Below are 18,827 nucleotides of genomic sequence, written 5' to 3'. Positions count from 1 at the left end.
AACATTCTGTCAAAACTTTTACTTTCATTGGATAGATGAGACCAAAAAATTACCCAAATGCTGTATATTCTTTAATTCCCAGAGCTATTTCAAAGTGTAAACCTTTTTTTATACGCACTGTATAAGCATGTTGGTATTATTATAACCCCTAGAAATGTCTGCTACTGTTGCTATCTACATGTAAAATGTGTTAGCAAAGGCTCAAACATCGCCCCTATAAATCAAGATGTGATACCCAACATGTAGCTGAGTTGTCAACAGAGCACATCACAAGGCCCCGTTTTAAATCATATACAATTTTTGCTCAATTGCCGTATGATATTCACCTGTATACTTTTCTATGGCAAGTGTTTGGTACTGCAAAATTGGTAAATAGCGTTAAAATCAGATATACTGAAGCCTGATTTATTTTATACCTTGACAGTCAATCACAGCTATTAAATTTCTAGCATCCTCAGTCTTTTTTGGTTCTATCATATATTTTTTGTTCAAGATTTGTTCATTCATGCAATTTTGCTCTGATGAGTACATGTCACAAAGCTTTAGTCAATCCGTATTAAATATTTTTTTTAGAATACAGTGGTTTCCACTTTGAAGAACTATAATTCTTTGTACATTAACAATGATCATATTGACACATGCACTCTCTTTCTCTCTGTGTGTTTTTTACTCATTCAACTACGAGCTAATACTGGAGAATGGACTAAATGGCAATTAGACCTAGTGGTTGGTAGGATTAGACCATGTGGGGCAATACCATAACAGGTGGGTGTTTCATAAAGCTGTTCGTAAGTCAAAGGACAAGTCCACCCCAACAAAAAGCTGATCTGAATAGCAAGAGAAAAATCAAACAAGCATAACACTGAAAATTTCATAAAAATCAGATGTAAAATAAGAAAGTTATAACATTTTAAGTTTTGGTAATTTCACAAAACAGTTATACATGTATGCACATCCTGTTTGGTATGCAAATGAGGGAATGACATCACCAACTCACTATTTCTTTTATATCTTATTATATGAAATATGAAATGTTTTTATTTTCTCGTCATTGTCATGTGAAACAAAGTTTCATTCCTCCCTGAACACATGGAATTCCATCATTTTAACATTTTGTGGTTCAAGCAAGGGGATCCCAATTGTCAAATTCTTAAAAATTGAAATATTGTATAATTCAAACAACAAAAAACAAAAGAAATAGTGAGTGACATCAACGACTCTCTCATTTGCATATCACTGAGTGGAGCATATAACTATTTTGTGAAAAATAAGCGGAACTTTAAAATGTCATTACTTTCTTATTTACATCCAATTTTGATAACTTTTCAGTGTTCATGTTTGATTTTTCTCTATTTATTTAAATCAACTTTTTCCTGGGATGGACTTGACCTTTAAGAGCAACTTTAAGAAAGACTTGTGATCCTTTCTTGTGGTAAATGGTATATTCAGTGGCGATGGTTAAGTCATAAAAAAAGGTTCACAAGTCGCTCTTAACTTACAAAGAGCTTTATGAAATGGCTCCATGTAGACAAAGAAGGTGCATGTATTGACTTAGCACTAATCTCCCCCCCCCAAAAAAAAAAAAAAAAAAAAAACAAAACAACAAAACAGACAACAAACATACAAAAAAAAAAAAAAACAAGGTGACTGCTAATACCAGTTTGGACATGTACAAGAAATGTTCAAAAATGCTAAATTCCATGATTTCTATCGATCCTCTTATCATCTCCCATGGTCCATTGAGTTGATCAATTAGAGAGGCTTCTGCAAGCTAAGGAATGTTTCAATGCCAAAGCTGGAATTTCACAGAGATTTGAAACTACTCCTGATAGATTTAAGAAACAGCTGAAAACTTACTTGTATCCAGTTTACATGTAGAAGTAGCCTTTAGGTGTTGTCGATTTGATCTACAGTGTTAAAGCTATGACTTAGTGTACTATGTGTAGTGTTCCTAAATGCCTCATTTATCATTATTATCAGAGCAAGAAATTTTCAGTAGATTGTATTGAAGACGTTGTCTTCTTTGTCTTTAATATTTCTAGTAGAAATGTGTTTCAAATTTGACAAAACAAATAGCAAAAGTGAAATCTCTCTTACCAATTAAGACCAAAATACTTTAAATTGTTCACACGTGGCAAATTATCAGCAATAGAACCGAGGTATGTCAGAAAACATTTGCTGAGAAACTAGTAAATGAGTCTGCATCTACTGTCATTTCAAAATTTGTTGAGTGAAATACATCAAAGAACATAATGTGCAAGCTTAATTCACTTTTCATACATGATTGACAAATTTCAACCAATACTTCTGTTTGAATTGATTTCAATATTGAAACTACTGTAATACGGAGAAATTGGCAAATTAGCTTTAATTTGCCAATTTGAAAATTGTAGATACAGTATGGGTTCAGAATATGACAGACTGCCTTGGCAATACAAGAGATTCATCAGTTCATGGTTGCACCATTAGTCAAGACAGCAAGTTAGCTCATGAATGGACTGACATCAAATGGGGGCATTCGAGTCATGTTACCTGAAAAGCCACTAGCCTAGGATACAGCCTTGGTACAAAAAAGATTCAATGGTGTACCCAATTACGTTGTTTGAGCTGTTTATCAGTCAAGACAGCAAGTTATTGAAGCTGATGACTGGACAAACATCCAATGCTGCGCTTCCTGTGGAAGCCTCTTACCAGAATGGCCACTAGAACAACTTTAGTACCAAATGGTTCAATGGCATACCTACTTTAAATAGCTTGATCTGTTCATCAACCAGGACAGCAAGTTATTGAAGGTGGTGACTGGACAAACGTACCAATGCTGCGCTTCCTGTGGGAGCATCTGGGTCAGGTTACTAGAATAGCCACTAGGACACAACCTTAGTACAAAAAAGATTGATTGGTGTGCCCACTTGCATAACTTGATCTATTCATTAGTAAGGGAACCTAGTTAGCTCGTGAATAAACTTAAATCCAATGTTGAGCTTCCAATGGTAGCCTCCTGGATTGGAATAGCCACTAAGACATAACCTTGACATACAGATCAAAAGATTCATGGTTGTACCCACTTACATAACTTTTTTGTCGGAATCAGCATCACGTTGGCAGGAGAATGGACAAAGATCCACTTTTGTGATTCCAATGGGTGCCTCTCGATAATGTTCGCAAGAATAGCCATTAAATCACATTAGATCCACACATTCATCATTGCACCCATTTACAGAGTTTAATATGTTTATCAGTCAACGCAGCCAGTTCGCTTGTATCTAGGTTGAATGGACAAACATCCAGGGCAGTACTCCCGGTGGGATGCCTCTGGTTACAACAGCCAATAGATCACAACGTTGGTACGCAGTAGATTCATATCATCGTTGTACCCATTTACAGAGTTTAATATGTTTATCAGTCAGTGCAGGATGGTACCTTGTATCTCCCAGATTAAATAGACACACATCCAGCGTTGTAATTCCGATAGGGAAGCTCTGGTTACAAGGAACAATCAATAGATCTCAACCTTGGCACGCAGTATATCTACACTCATCATTGCACCCATTTACAGAGTTTAATCTGTTTATCAGTAATGCAAATGCATTGTAATTCCGATAGGGAGCAACAGAAGTGGATCTTTGTCGGAATTACAATGCTGCACTGGTTCCAAGGAATAGGCAATAGATCTCAACCTTAGTACACGGTAGATCCATACACTCATTGTTGCACCCTTTACAGAGTTTAATCTGTTTATCGGTCAATGCAGCAAGGTAGCTTGTATCTCCCAGATTAAATGGACATACATCCAGTGCTGTGGGGAGCCTCTGGTTACAAGGAACAGCCAATAGATCACAACATTGGTACACAGTAGATCCATACATTCCTCATTGCATCCATTCGCACAGTTTAATCTGTTTATCAGTCGATGCAGCAAAGTAGCTTGTATCTCCCAGATTAAATGGACAACATCCAGCGTTGTGATTCCGATAGGGAACCTCTGGTTAAAAGGAACAGCCAAAAGATCACAACGTTGGTACATGGTAGATCAATACACTCATCGTTGCACCCATTTACAGAGTTTAATCTGTTTATCGGTCAATGCAGCAAGGTAGCTTGTATCTCCTAGGTTGAATGGACATACATCCAGGGCTGTACTCCCGATGGGAAGCTTCTGGGTGAGGCTGCCTGAACTAGCATCCCAGGTAAATACCTAGAAAGAAAATAAAATATATTAAAGACATAGGCTTACACAACAAATTCTTTATTTAAACAAGTGGAATGCCTCTGGCCGTCTCACCTGCATCACGCGGTTCAATATAGCAGCAGTGCTGACTTTGAATACTACTCTAACTCGCACAAGATGTTCAGCGATACATGGTTACTCTTATGTCCACTTTTTATGAACTAGACCAATAAACTTACAGAGATATGATGGTTATTCAACAAAAAACCCCAACATGGCCAAAGTTCATTGACCTTACATGACCTGTGACCTTGATCATGTGACCTGAAACTCGCACAGGATGTTCAGTGATACTTGATTACTCTTATGTACAAGTTTCATGAATCAGATCCATAAACGAAGTTATGATGGTAATTCAACAGATACACCCAGTTCGGCCAAAGTTCATTGACCTTTGACCTTGGTCATGTGACCTGAAACGGGCACAGGATGTTCAGAGATACTTGATTACTATAATGTCCAAGTTTAATGAACTAGACCAATAAATTTTCAAAGTTATGATGGTAATTCAACAGATACCCCCAATTCGGCCAAAGTTCATTGACCCTAAATGACCTTTGACCTTAATCATGAGACCTGAAACTTGCACGAAATGTTCAGTGATGCTTGATTACTATTATGTCCAAGTTTCATGAATCAGATCCATAAACTTTCAAAGTTATGATGGGAATTCAACAGATATCTGCAATTCGGCCAAAGTTCATTGACCCTAAATGACCTTTGACCTTGGTCATGTGACGTGAAACTCGTGCAGGATGTTCAGCGATACTTGATTAACCTTATGTCCAAGTTTCATGAACTAGGTCCATATATTTTCTAAGTTATGATGACATTTCAAAAACTTAACCTCAGGTTAAGATTTCGATGTTGATCCCTCCAACATGGTCTAAGTTCATTGACCCTAAATGACCTTTGACCTTGGTCATGTGACATGAAACTCTAATAGGATGTTCAGTAATACTTGATTAACCTTATGGCCAAGTTTTATTAACTAGGTCCATATACTTTCTAAGTTATGACGTCATTTCAAAAACTTAACCTCAGGTTAAGATTTGATGTTGACGCCGCCGCCGCCGCCGTCGGAAAAGCGGCGCCTATAGTCTCACTCTGCTTCGCAGGTGAGACAAAAATACTGAAATTTGGTTCATGTTGTACTTAATATTGTTCATTTGGATTTTGAAGAAAAAAACCCTAAGTAAGAAAAAATCTAATTCCTGCTGACACTTATATATCTGTGACGGAAAATAAAAATCATTATTTTTCTCCTAGGTAGAGTAATATAAACATATTATAGTGAAATATAATTATGTGCTTTGTTGTTAGTGTTTTGGCTTATACGGCCCGTATCATTCAGTAGTGAATGTTTGCGCCAGCATAATTTGCAGTGATTTTTATATAACTTTTTCTGTATTTAAATCAATTCAGTAAAAAGAAGGTATAGCGCTGCATTATTTGAGCAATTTTACTTACTGATGATGTAGCCTCATCTCAAGCACATTCAATTAATTAGTTATCATGGGGTGTAGGGAATATTATATAGCAGACAGTGTGAGTAGTTTAATTACAAAAGGTGTGAACATGAGACTAGATTAATACCCTTCTACTTTGAGCTTTGAATCTCTATACTTACTGATGATGTGGCCTCATCTCCAGCACATGCAATTAATTTATTGTCATCATGGGGTGCGGGGAATAGAGCCGACTGCGTAAGCAGTTTCATTGTAGTTCCACCAAAGAAGGTTTGAACGGAGTTACACGAGACTAAGCTGTTGCCCTGATCCCCAACTGACTGTCTTTTCATCTCACACATCTGAACACAAAAAATATATAAATCAAATTGGCAATATCCTTTGAGTATATTGCAGGAAAGATGCCTACTTAGCTAAGCTTGTTGTACGAAAGCAAATGGGAAGGCCGTATGTGCAACATTTGTACCATTGGCAAATTAGCGTCCAAACGGTTTAGGAGGAAACATCACAATACAAATCGACTCATTGCACTTAGCAAATAAATACATGTAAATGGGCATAGGGATATCTGGCTAGTAGCACCCTGCTGCTTGAGGAATTTTGCTTTTCACTTTCAACATTTTTTTCCTCATTTTTATAGATTAACATATGATAAAATGATTTGGCAAAGGAAGCATCAAGTTTCACTGACTGCACACTTCTGCAATATTAAAAAGTTGGTAAAAACAGAGCTGCCAACCTGAAAAGGAACATTTCAGTATTTTTTAAGCTGAAAATCAGTATTTCGATGGGGAAATCAGTATTGGGGAAATCCAGTGCCTCCTGACTTGCTTCCCCCTTCTTCGCCTTATGAAACCATGCCAGATGTCATCATCACAACGAATGGTATCAAGAAACTGCTTGACAACCTGAAGCCAAGGAAAGCACCCGGTCCTGATGGCATCACTCCTCGAGTACTCAAGGAGCTATCAGGTGTTATTGCACCGTCCCTGAGGGATATCTTCAGGAAGTCCTATAGCACCGGGGAGATACCAGAGGACTGGAGAAATGCCAACGTAGTGCCTGTCTACAAGAAGGGAGATAGAGCTGAACCAAGCAACTACAGACCCATCTCACTAACTTGCATCGCATGTAAGTTGATGGAGCATATCCTTGCAAGTAACATCATGAAGCATGGAAACCACCAGGATATTTTGTACCCTCTTCAGCATGGCTTTAGACAACACAGGTCATGTGAGCTACAATTGTTAGGACTGGTAAGCGATCTGACCAACAACCTTCAAGGTGGAAAGCAGACAGACATCTTAGTGCTGGACTTTAGCAAGGCTTTTGACAAGGTCGGTCACCAGCGCCTTCTCCGGAAACTTGAGTTCTATGGAGTTAGAGGACATAACAACCGCTGGATTGCTAACTTTCTTCATAACAGGAAACAGCAAGTGCTCCTGGATGGTCGTAGTTCATCTCAAGTCGACGTAACTTCAGGCGTGCCACAGGGCTCTGTCCTCGGCCCCTGTCTCTTTCTCTACTACATCAATGACCTGCCTGATCAACTCAAGTCAAGAGTACGACTGTTTGCTGATGATGCTATCATCTACCTCACAGTTCAGTCAGATGCTGATGCTGACCAGTTACAACATGACCTCAACAGACTATGTGAGTGGACCAGTAAGTGGATGATGGAATTGAACACCAATAAGTGTGAAGTCATCACAGTCACCAGGAAGCGAAACAGGATTGTACACCAGTATAAACTCAAAGATGCTATCCTTACTCCTGTAGAAGCAACAAAATATCTTGGTGTCACTATCACATCAGACCTGAAGTGGAACAGTCACATCAGCAATGTTTGTCAAAAGTCTAACAACACCCTTGCCTTCCTACCAAGAAACCTGCGAGTAAACTCTCCCAAGTTGAAAGCTACAGCATACCAATCACTCGTCAGACCTTTGGTGGAATATGCATCTACTGTCTGGGATCCATCAACCTCCAAGAACATCTACAAGCTTGAAATGATCCAACGCAGAGCAGCTAGATTCACACTGAATCGATATCACAACACATCAAGTGTGTCATCGATGCTGCAGGAGCTAGGATGGACATCCCTTCAACAACGACGGGAAATCTCTCGCCTTGTGATGTTCTACAAGATCCACAAGAAGCTTGTCCCATTCAACTCTGATGCATACATCACCAAATGTACCAGATCAACAAGAGCTGTTCACACTCAAGGATATCTGATGCCTCAATCAAGGACCCAACAACATCAATGCTCCTTCTTCCCCAGAACCATCAAGATGTGGAACACTCTCCCAGTAAATGTTGTGACAGCACCATCAACCGAAGCCTTTCGTCTGCAACTGACGAAAGGCAACAACAGCTAGATCAATACCTGTTTTTACTTGCACCATGTATATATTTGGCACATGCACTTTATCCTTGTGACACACACCTCACCAAGTTCTGCAAGAATCTTCAGGATTGAAGGAAGCAGACTACACAGAAGAAGAGAAGAAGAAGAATTCAAAAAATACCATAGGACCACACATACAACTGAAACTTTAGAAATCAGTATTTTACATGGAACTACCAGTATTCTTCTCACTTTTCAGTACTAAATACTGAAAATCAGTACTACTTGGTAGCTCTGTAAAAAATATACTCCCGATGCTGCAAGGGAACCCCCGATTAGACTATAGCTTAGCCTAGAGTATATAGGAGCACCTTGAGCACCTAAAAAGGTGGGGTATGTGCGCTATATAAAATCATACATTATTATTTTATTAACTACTACATTTCATATTATTTAGAAAGGATATGACAAAGTGAATGATCTACTGGCAAGGATTGCTCTTCAGACGGCCTAAATTTAAAAATATAATTAGTGTCATAGACAATGATGTCGACAGTGTTTGGGCTGAAAATTTGTGTGTAGTCCCATACATGCATTTCTGTGTGCAGCAGGGGAAAAGATTTCATGAGGGTTTGGGGAGATCTCGGCCCCTGAAGTGGACAAAAAAATCTTGAAAATAAAATAAGAGCCCTGCAAAACCCACGTTCACTGCAAAGTCGAAACTTCCCCAACGTTGAAGATTTAAATCAGTTGAAAAAAAGAGCCCTGGTTTTTTTATATATGCGTATCAACTTTTTCCTGGTGTGAAGTGTACGTATTGACTTACCACATATCTAGCTGAGCGGTGATTCTTGGTAGGTCTGAATGAAGCCAGGCAGTGTCTGGTTAGGGGTTCAAATGCTACACCTGTACAACTTCCTGTTAATATAAGAAAAAAATATAAGATTTCTTTCTCCTTTTCTTCAAAAGAAATCAACCATACGTGTAGTAATAACATACATATTCAGCTAAGTTTTCTTGTATTGCCATTTATATACACATACATCAGTGGACAAGCTTAGCTGAATCTAATACCTTGGTCACATTTGCTCTACGGCGGCCGTACGGCGAGTCGAAAACAGCCGTTTTATTCATTTCAATTCAGACCACCTACATGTAGTTGGACAAAAAAATAGTATAACGGCTGTTTTCGACTCGCCGTACGGCCGCCGTAGAGCAAATGTGACCAAGGTATTAATCAGGGCCTGATGACATTGACTTAGTATTAGACCATGTGGTACTATTAGACCAAATGGTCTCATAAAATGCCTGAGCTTGTTTTGCAAGCAAATGGGAGGCTGAATGTGCAACATTCACAACGTCACACACAAGCCTTGAAATAAGCACCTGTGAGCCGGGGGCATTTTTTTTTTAAAATTGCCCCCGGCTCACGGGCTTTTTACAGGAACCGGGGGCAATTTTCTGGAACCAGGGGCAATTAAAAAAAATATATATATATAACGGTGAACCACACCGCAAATTTGTTTATAGTAAGCGCAGCTCCTGCAATTTTTTAATTAGTAAATGAATAGCATATGCTAAGTATTAGGCTTATTCAAACATTTAAGAAATCAGATTTAAATGTTTAAGTGTTTTGACATGCACCCTCACTCCACATCCCCATTACAACCACACACACATGGGCTTATTTATTTTTCGTCTTTAATGAACCATGATCAATGAACCCCCCCCCAAAAAAAAAAAAATCTAAATAAATGAATAAAATAAAAATTTAAAAAAGAGAGAGAGATGGAGAAAGAGAGAATTCAGATCAAATAATAAATTTAGAAAAAAAAAAAAAATTTAAGGTTTTTTTTATGGTTTGAATCATGGGAGTGGGTGAGTGTTTGTGTGTGATTGTGGCTGTGAGGTGCACTTGGATTGCATACGAATTATGTTAAAGAAATTAAGAAACAAAATCAATAAATAACTCAGTCTATTCAAATTCCAGCACATAGCCACAGGCTATGTACATGTATTGTAGGTTCACGTACCTTAACCCTATCTAGGCCGGGGTATTTTGGGAGTTCATAAGGCCGGGGGGGGCCTCCCAGGCCCCCCTTAAGATCTCGGCCGTCGACCGCGCCGAAAATTGGCACGCGGGTTGCTTGGGACATAATCTACAAGATTGTATAGTAATTTATTTCATGCGAATTGCTATTAAGTGATTATGCTAATTTATGCGTAATTAGTATGCGAAATCATACTTTTTCCTCTAACTCCCTAAATAAAGCTCCAAATGTACTAATTTTTGGTATACAAGCTCTTTGTGGTGTTCTTAGCAAGTGTACATGACAAAAATTGCAATATCAAATCATTTTCTTATGTATTATATTGTTTTTTGCAATTTCTTATGTATTTCTTTGTTTTTTGACCTTTTGTTTTTCATTGTTTTTTTCAATGAAATTTGTTGGGGACTCTTCTGTGATCATAAAAAGCATAAAATAAATATATTTAGACCAGCAAAACTAAAAATAATCATACATTTATGAATTTTGGTTGAAAACACAATTTGCATTGACTTTGTACACGAAATCACGTTTTTGAGCAATTTTCGGTCTGACATGCACTTACAAAATGATGCGTAATTTCGGAACCACGTACCCGGGTGACGCAAAATTGGTCTCAAAAGTTGCGCAAGACTTGAAAGTAAAAAGTCACCGAGCGGCGCGGTCAAAAAATTTCGCACAGCGAAATTATCTCAAACGGAAAATCACCATCACTTAGGCCATTACTGATAGAATTCTCACCCAGAGCTCTGGCAGACATGAGCTCAAAACTGGCTTGCTAACACCACACTCAAGTGCAAGCGGCGTCCTCCTATTTTTTTTTTAGATGGAGCCTTGTTAGATTATTTATTGTCTGATATTTACCCCTCTCCAGGAAAGAAATTAAAAAGCTACAATTCACAACTATAAGCTAAGTTATTTTGGATTATTAAGGCTCCGTTTTGACAAGCAAGGTCGGCGACTGTGAGGGTAAAAGACTTGCACATCGTATGTGCTGTGAACAGGGATTTATCTCCTGTGCAATTCAAATTACTATATCACAGAATTGTGATATCCCGACTGGAAATGTGTGCATTAGAAATTGCACATGGTGAAGTATAGAAAAACCGCTACGGGATCGAAAAAAAGACGGACGTAGCTCACTTTTTATGGTACAGAAAAAAAGACGCACTTGGCAATTTTAAACTGTGTTTATCGTAAATTGAAAGTTATTTGATTTTGGCTTTACAGATATTTAAATTACATGTATGATATGGCTTCACTGCTCACTCACGGCGGGCGCAATTACCTGGAAAATATTTGCGCCCGGTCGTCAAAATTTTGATGATTTTGGGGCTTCATGGGCGCAATTGATGGCGTTATGAGCGCGAATTTGCGCTCAGCGCCCACTTATTTCAAGGCTTGGTCACACAAGTACCTTCAGAATGTGCCATTGCCCAGATAGGCGACTTCAGAGTACCATTCAATCAATTACACTGGGTAAATTAAAGCAGGTTCAATACACACAAGCCTACCGCGCATGGTTGCTTAGGGTTCGAGTGTCTGCCTCATGAAAGGAAGGTTGTGGTCTTCATCCCCTGCAGTCATAGCCCCGCTAAATGCGGGGCTCCTAGCTTAAAGCCGGGAAAACATTGCTATGTATAAAACGCAGTAAATTCAGCCTTATTGCAAGATAACAACAACATAGTGTGGTATGCAGGGCCTGCGGGTAGAACCAATTCCTACATGTAACTGAAGAGGCTACCCCATGGTAAAAACATTATTATCACTATTATTATGTTATATATTTTTTATGTTATATATTTCCTCCAGTAACATATTTAGAAGGATCCGCACGGAGAACAGTGTTACTATTACCCTGGATTTAACAAGGCTACCTTGATCGGGCACTTGTGCGTTCAAGGAATTTCTTCCTACCGGGTACCCATTCAACTCACCTGGATTGAGTGCAGCACAATGTGGGTTAATTTCTTGCTGAAGGAAAATCATCATCAATATTACTTGCGACGTGTGCATTGCTACTGCCGATATGATTCAGGCTTGGATATGCTACTCAGGATTTTTTTAATTTCTGCTCTTTGCTTCAAATAATTATTTCCTCATTTTCATAGACAAACCAGTGGATTATTCATCAGAGTTTCTTTGTACTTTCTCTAACTTTTGAGGCGCACGTAGAACACAATGGGCGGACATTCCTCTCAATATAATGGTTGATTTTATAACATTTCAGATTCAACAAGATAACGTTGGTGAATTGAATATGGCATCATTCTTTCACTTCATTTGAAATATTGTGCCATCGCACTCCTGCATATTTGCTTTCAGACCACATGGTATACGTAGACTGAGTATATGGTATTAGACCATGTGGTACAATTGGACCAAATGACAATGAATGATTACCTTCTCGCTGTAGTTTATGAATCCAGAGATGCCAACTTTTGGAAAACAGAATTAGGGAGGATACATGTATGCAACCGCCACCAAATTATGTGCGCATAGCGGGTCCAGCTCTGGGTTTCTAGATGCTCTCTGGTGCAATCTGACCCTTATTTTGGGGCATTTCACATGTTTTGAAATAAACATTGTTCCCACTTTTTTAACATTAAAAATATCAAATATGCATTTTCACATTGTAAATAAAAAATGGGGGACAAAAGAAGTACCTGTTCAACAACAATAATAAGGATGAATTATCACTATCGGCTATAGGCAGGTTATGTTCCACTATAAATCCAGTAAAGAAAAGCTCAGCGCTGGTCCCTTGCTTGGTGAAATAAAGACAACAGGGTACTAGTGGAGCTCGAAGATCTTGTCATCGCAATGTCCGTAGGCCTATGCCGTTTGCTCCCGAACGAAAGTGCTTCCGAATTATCATCACGACCTCAATGCTAAAATGAAATGTCCACGCTGCAAATTGCGCAAAATGCATGGTAAATTCCTCTTTCCGACTTCCGAACACACAGGTACTGGAGACTGTATTCAGTCTCATACTTCTGAGACCATTTCTTGGTCTTCTTTTGTTGATTTTCCGCCATTTCGTGTCAATATCAACCCATCAATACGCCGAAATCACACACCAATATTCCACCGCACGACTTGACAAATCCAGTGGCCGCGAGCGCACACGCCTCGCGAAGCTAGCCGGGCCTACCGGCCTGGTGCACAGTGGATTCCCGTTGGGCATATCACATGCACCAGCTTTTCGCTGCTCCTTATTTGTCTACTTTTCACACAAAATTTAGTAGCAGCGAAATTAATGGAGTTACTACATGCTAAAGTTAGCAGACGATACATGTCCTCCTAATCCAATTTGATCAATGCAAAAAAAATCGTAATTTCGGGAGGATAAGGATGGTAATCGTAAGGGCGGGAGTTGGGATGAATTTTCGGGAGCCTCCCGATGAAATCGGGAGGGTTGGCATCTCTGTGAATCCTAAACTCTTCACACGACAACTACTCCCATAATATTTTCATTAGACTAAGTGGTGTTAGACCACCTGGTATTAGACCAAATGACAATTGAGGCTTTTCCTTCAAGATGTAGTTTATGAATCCTATACTCCTCACATGAAAACTGCTTTTACCTACTATAATTAGACTAAATGGTATTAGACCACCTGGTATTAGACCGAATGGCAATTGATGCTTACCTTCAAGATGTAGTTTATGAATCCTATACTCCTCACATGATAACTGCTCCCAGAATGAAGCACCCTCCAGAGTTCCAATGAGTATTCCTCCACAACTGAAACAGAGGATATAAATAATACGATGTCATAGATGCAGGCTATGTTACAGTGGAAAACACTCCGTCCCTTGGATAGGATGTTAAATGGAGATCCCGTGTAGAGGAGAGTCACTACCTTTGGATGTTAAGATCTCGCTGCACTATTCGTACAAGAGTAGGGGGAAACTCCGGAGTATTGGTCCACCTGCACTCCCAATAATCAATTATATGGGGAGATACCTGCAGGTCATAGTGATTCAGTTTGTTTTTTGCCTCCCAGGCACAGGTGATGCCAAACAAATAATGATAATAATGGGACTGAAATTTTGAATTACTGAATGAGAATTGTAAACAAATGAAAAAACAAAACATTTCCTGCTTATACAGATAAATGCTCAATTCAAAGAGCTGAAAGGCAGTAATCAGAGCTGCAAACATTTAAATGTGAAAAGTATTAATCCAAGGGAACGTTTCATTTAAGGACCTATCGGACGTTTCACTGGACAAATTCTGTTTTATTTGACAGTTACCATAGTAACAGTGCCTCTCAGCCAATCGAAATCCCGAAAGATGTCAGATCTGAAAACATGTCTCAGATTTTGATGAAATTCTCCCTACAAGCTCAAAAGTCATAATTTTTAGATAAAAGTAGTAAATCCATGTCTGCTTTCTTCTCCTAACTTGTCAACACTGAAATTTCTTATTAAAAAAAAGAATCTTTTGTTTTTAAGGCTCGCATTCAGAATCATGACTTGCTCTTTTGCGTAAATCCATGATAAATCCAAGATTTGCACTGACAGCAGTGAAATACTGTCTGTGTACACCCACTACAATAGATTAAGTGTAGGTACCATTGGGGAAGCAGCTGTGTGTATTTGGCTATTGGGTCTCCTAGATCCAGATAAATCCCTTCTCCGGATTGGTGCTGGTCCCAACGTGTCCGGATAAGAGAGGTCTTCGCATGGCTGATTCATTAAAATGATGGAATTCTGTGCTTATTTTCCTTATTTCACAGCACTTGCAGTTGCACATTCTCTTTCAGAGCCATTTGACAAATATATTTATTTATACATGCAACACTTTGGGGGTCATTTTATTGGATTCTGTTCGAATTCATTTTGAGAATGTTACCACAACTGGTATTTATCTCGGAGCACTACGTAGATGCTGCATATTTACTACTTACGGAAGGGGATCACCAGCCTTGCTTGGTACATATTTCAGAGACACAATGGGACACCTTGAACCCTCTTTGGTCAAGGTCTTGACCTCGGTGTCCGTCTTACGAGTGTCGTAAATGACAACCGTTCCATTCTGTAGTCCCGCGTATACGTAGTTGGTGTTGGTTGTATTCCATGCACAGCACCAGGCAGGCATGGGGCAGGTGTACCTGGATAGTAATGGAGTAACAAAGCAATCACTAACACACGAAACTTTGTTCTCCTTTTTATCCTTACTTCATACCAATTTGGGGGCATGGCATGACAGTTTTGTTGCATTTACTTGCTAAATGTTTGTGTTAGTGGCATTGCGTTCACTTGTAAATGTTGCACGAGTGATAACGATTCCACATGTTCAGGCAGAATAAAACTTTGTTTGACATGACAATGAGGAGAAAATTGAAATATTTCATATTTCAGATAATGAAATTCAAAAGAAAAAGTGAGTGATGTCATCAGACCCTCATTTGCATACAGACCAGGATGTGCATGTAACTACTTAGTGAAATTAAGCAAAAATTTAAAATGTCATAACTTTCTTATTTTACATCTGATTTTGATGAAATGTTCATTGTTATGCTTCTAAGATTTTTCTCTTGTTATTCAAATCAACTTTTTGTTGAAGTGGACTTGTCCTTTAATAACCCGTTGGTCAAATAGCCATTTAGTCCATTTGGTCTCACTGGACTTAGTGTTCATTGTGAAAAAAATGAAATGAAAATGAAATGGATATTCGACCAACCGGTTATGAGACGAAATGGTCATAGACAAACGGGTGATTAGACGAAGTGATGTTGGGCCAAATGGTTATTGGACCAAATGGTTGTTAGACAAAATGTTGATGGACGGAATGGCAGACTTAATGAAAGTAGACCATGTGATGAGTGGCCATAGGCGAACTGGCAATTTACCATCACAACTTACGATTGTACGACTGTGTTGCTTGCTAGACTTGTAATCTTGAGCATCTTATCAACCGATGCACTAAGGAGAAGCCCGTCATCTCGTCCACTCAAAGACAATCCACGGATTGGCTTGCCATGGATAGGAATATATTGACATGACTTGAAGTCCATTGCACTTATCTGAAAAAAAATGAAAAAAAAACATTGGCAACTAGAGTGATGCTTAAAATTTTATAGTGAACACCACCAGAAAATGAACATATTCAAAGTGCGCAAGTCCTGCAATGTTTCCATCGTGAAGTCAGGTAATAAAAATATGACATTCAACTAGAGATGCTCGGTGGGTCGCGCAGCCGAGCACATGTATCCCCCGAACCCACCGCGTCACCCGTCATTGCGATATATAGAGCTCACACAGAAATTTGACCAAAAAAATACAATTACCATGGCAACAATTACCCTAGCAGGCAGGTCCCCCAAGTCAATTTACCATCCAAGTGTGGTTGAAAAGTGACTTATAGTTGCGGAGAAAGAGAGTCTTGCATGTTAACTTCAACGTTGACCTGAAAATTACCTTTGACCTTACCATGTGACCTCCGACTGCAGCATAACATGCAGGTCCCCTAAGTCCATCTACCATCCAAGTTTGGTTGAAAAGTGACTTACGATTCCAGAGTTAGGTGTCATAAGAAAGTCTTGCATGTAAACTTAAACATTGACCTGAAAATTACCTTTGACCTTAATGTGTGACCTCCAACTGCAGCAAAACATGCAGGTACCCCAAATCCATCTACCATCCAAGTTTGGTTGAAAAGTGACTTACGGTTGCAGAGTTAGGTGTCAGAAGAGAGCCTTGCATGTAAGCTTTAACATTGACCTTAAAATGACCTTTGACCGTACCATGTGACCTCCGACTGCAGCATGACATGCAGGTACCCCAAATCCATCTACCATCCAAGTTTGGTTAAAAGTAATTTACGGTTGCAGAGTTAGGTGTCATAAGAGAGTCTTGCATGTAAACTTTAACAGTGACCTGAAAAAGGCCTTTGACCCAACCATGTGACCTCCGACAGCAGCATGATATGCAGGTACCCCAAATCCATCTACCATCCAAGTTTAGTTGAAAAGTGACCTACAGTTGCAGAGTTAGGTGTCATAAGAGAGTCTTGCATGTAAACTATCCAAGTTTGGTTGAAAAGTGACTTATGGTTGCAGAGTTAGGTGTCATAAGAGTCTTGCATGTAAACTTTAACATTGACCTGAAAATGACCCTTGACCTCACCATGTGACCTCAGACTGCAGCATAACATGAAGGTTCCCCAAGTCCATCTATCATCCAAGTTTGGTTGAAAAGTGACTTACGGTTGCAGAGTTTTAAATCCATTTCAATATACATTTGTTTCTATAATACCATGCTAAACCACTTATGGGCGGTTGTGAGGTCAAAGTTCAAAGGTCATAGAGGTCATTATATATATTTAATCCCCTTGTTCTTGCAATAACTGAAGAATCTGTTATCAAATCATTATAATCTTGGTTTGTGTATGTACAATGGAGGGTGTATATTCTTAATTATATCACCCAAACAGAGTTCGGAGGATACTATGGATTTAGCCTCGTCGTGCCGCCGCGTCCGCCGCAGAGATTTCCTTGTGAGCGCTCTGTCAGCTGCATTTCTTGTCCAATCGTCTTCAAATTTGGCATGAAGGTTGAGTATGGTATAGCGAAGAAGCCTATCGATTTTGGTGTGGGCGGAGGTCACATGGTAAGGTCAAAGGTCATTTTCAGGTCAACATTAAAGTTTACATGCAAGACTCTCTTATGACACCTAACTCTGCAACCGTAAGTCACTTTTCAACCAAACTTGGATGGTAGATGGATTTGGGGTACCTGCATATCATGCTGCAGTCGGAGGTCACATGGTTAGGTCAAAGGCCTTTTTCAGGTCACTGTTAAAGTTTACATGCGAGACTCTCTTATGACACCTAACTCTGCAACCATTGACCCTAAATGACCTTTGACCTTGGTCATGTGACATGAAACTCAGGCAGGATGTTCAGGAATACTTGATTAACCTTATGACCAAGTTTCATGAACTAGGTCCATATACTTTCTAGGTTATGCTGTCATTTCAAAAACTTAACCTTTGGTTAAGATTTGGTGTGACGCCGCCGTCGGAAAAGCAGCCTATAGTCTCACACTGCTATGCAGGTGAGACAAAAATTCAAAATGGTTGGTTGTACGTAGATCTGTGACTTGACGAGCATATGCCTCAATATCACAAATTGAAATAGTTATTATTGAAATGGGCTCACAAGATGATGTTTCAAGCTCCAACAAGTGAATAAGTAAATTCAAGCTGTGGTTTCTGCAGAATTCAGGGTGTAGTTATAAAGATATAGTCTAGAAAATTGACCACCAAATAAGGCTTACAGCCTGGACCACTCAAAGATATTGCTCGGGTTCAACAAAAAGTGCTCCTTCAAAATTGCTCCTTCAGAAAATCCAAATAAAGCTAAACTTCACACCTTACTCTAATCCTCACATTGTACTAAACCAAAGACCCTACCACAGCCCCTACCCTCACCTAATATCATCGGGGAGGAGCAATGGTGCATGGAGCAAATAGCGCATTATCATTGTTGCTTTGATTAACAAAACAAAAACAGGTTTTACTGAAGTGATACAAAATCTATGATAATAACATGCAACATTTATATAGTGCTAATACAATGTTTCCAACTACTGCAGACTATTACCCCGGATTAAGCACGGCTATCCTGATAGGGCGCATCAAGCATTCAAGGAATTCCTTCCTACCAGGTACCCATTTACTACATCTGGGTGGAGAATGGCAAATGTAGATAAACATACCCA

General features: G+C 39.2%; 1 protein-coding gene across 1 annotated transcript in view; it reads right to left on the bottom strand.

Annotated features, from left to right (window-relative positions):
- Window positions 1–1,841: 1,841 nt before the first annotated feature.
- Window positions 1,842–18,827, bottom strand: part of LOC121417226 (E3 ubiquitin-protein ligase RFWD3-like) — a 29,935-nt gene continuing 12,949 nt past the window's right edge. The window contains exons 8-13 of the mRNA XM_041610853.1: window positions 15,970–16,130; window positions 15,012–15,215; window positions 13,749–13,843; window positions 8,874–8,965; window positions 5,859–6,038; window positions 1,842–4,195 (exon numbers count right to left, since the gene is read on the bottom strand). Coding sequence (XP_041466787.1) covers window positions 4,040–4,195; window positions 5,859–6,038; window positions 8,874–8,965; window positions 13,749–13,843; window positions 15,012–15,215; window positions 15,970–16,130 — 888 coding nt within the window. The 3' untranslated portion in view covers window positions 1,842–4,039. The remainder of the gene's footprint in view (window positions 4,196–5,858; window positions 6,039–8,873; window positions 8,966–13,748; window positions 13,844–15,011; window positions 15,216–15,969; window positions 16,131–18,827) is intronic.

Source organism: Lytechinus variegatus, chromosome 6, assembly GCF_018143015.1.
Source record: "Lytechinus variegatus isolate NC3 chromosome 6, Lvar_3.0, whole genome shotgun sequence".
NCBI lineage: Eukaryota > Metazoa > Echinodermata > Echinoidea > Temnopleuroida > Toxopneustidae > Lytechinus > Lytechinus variegatus.
This window is presented reverse-complemented; position numbering and strand designations above follow the sequence as displayed.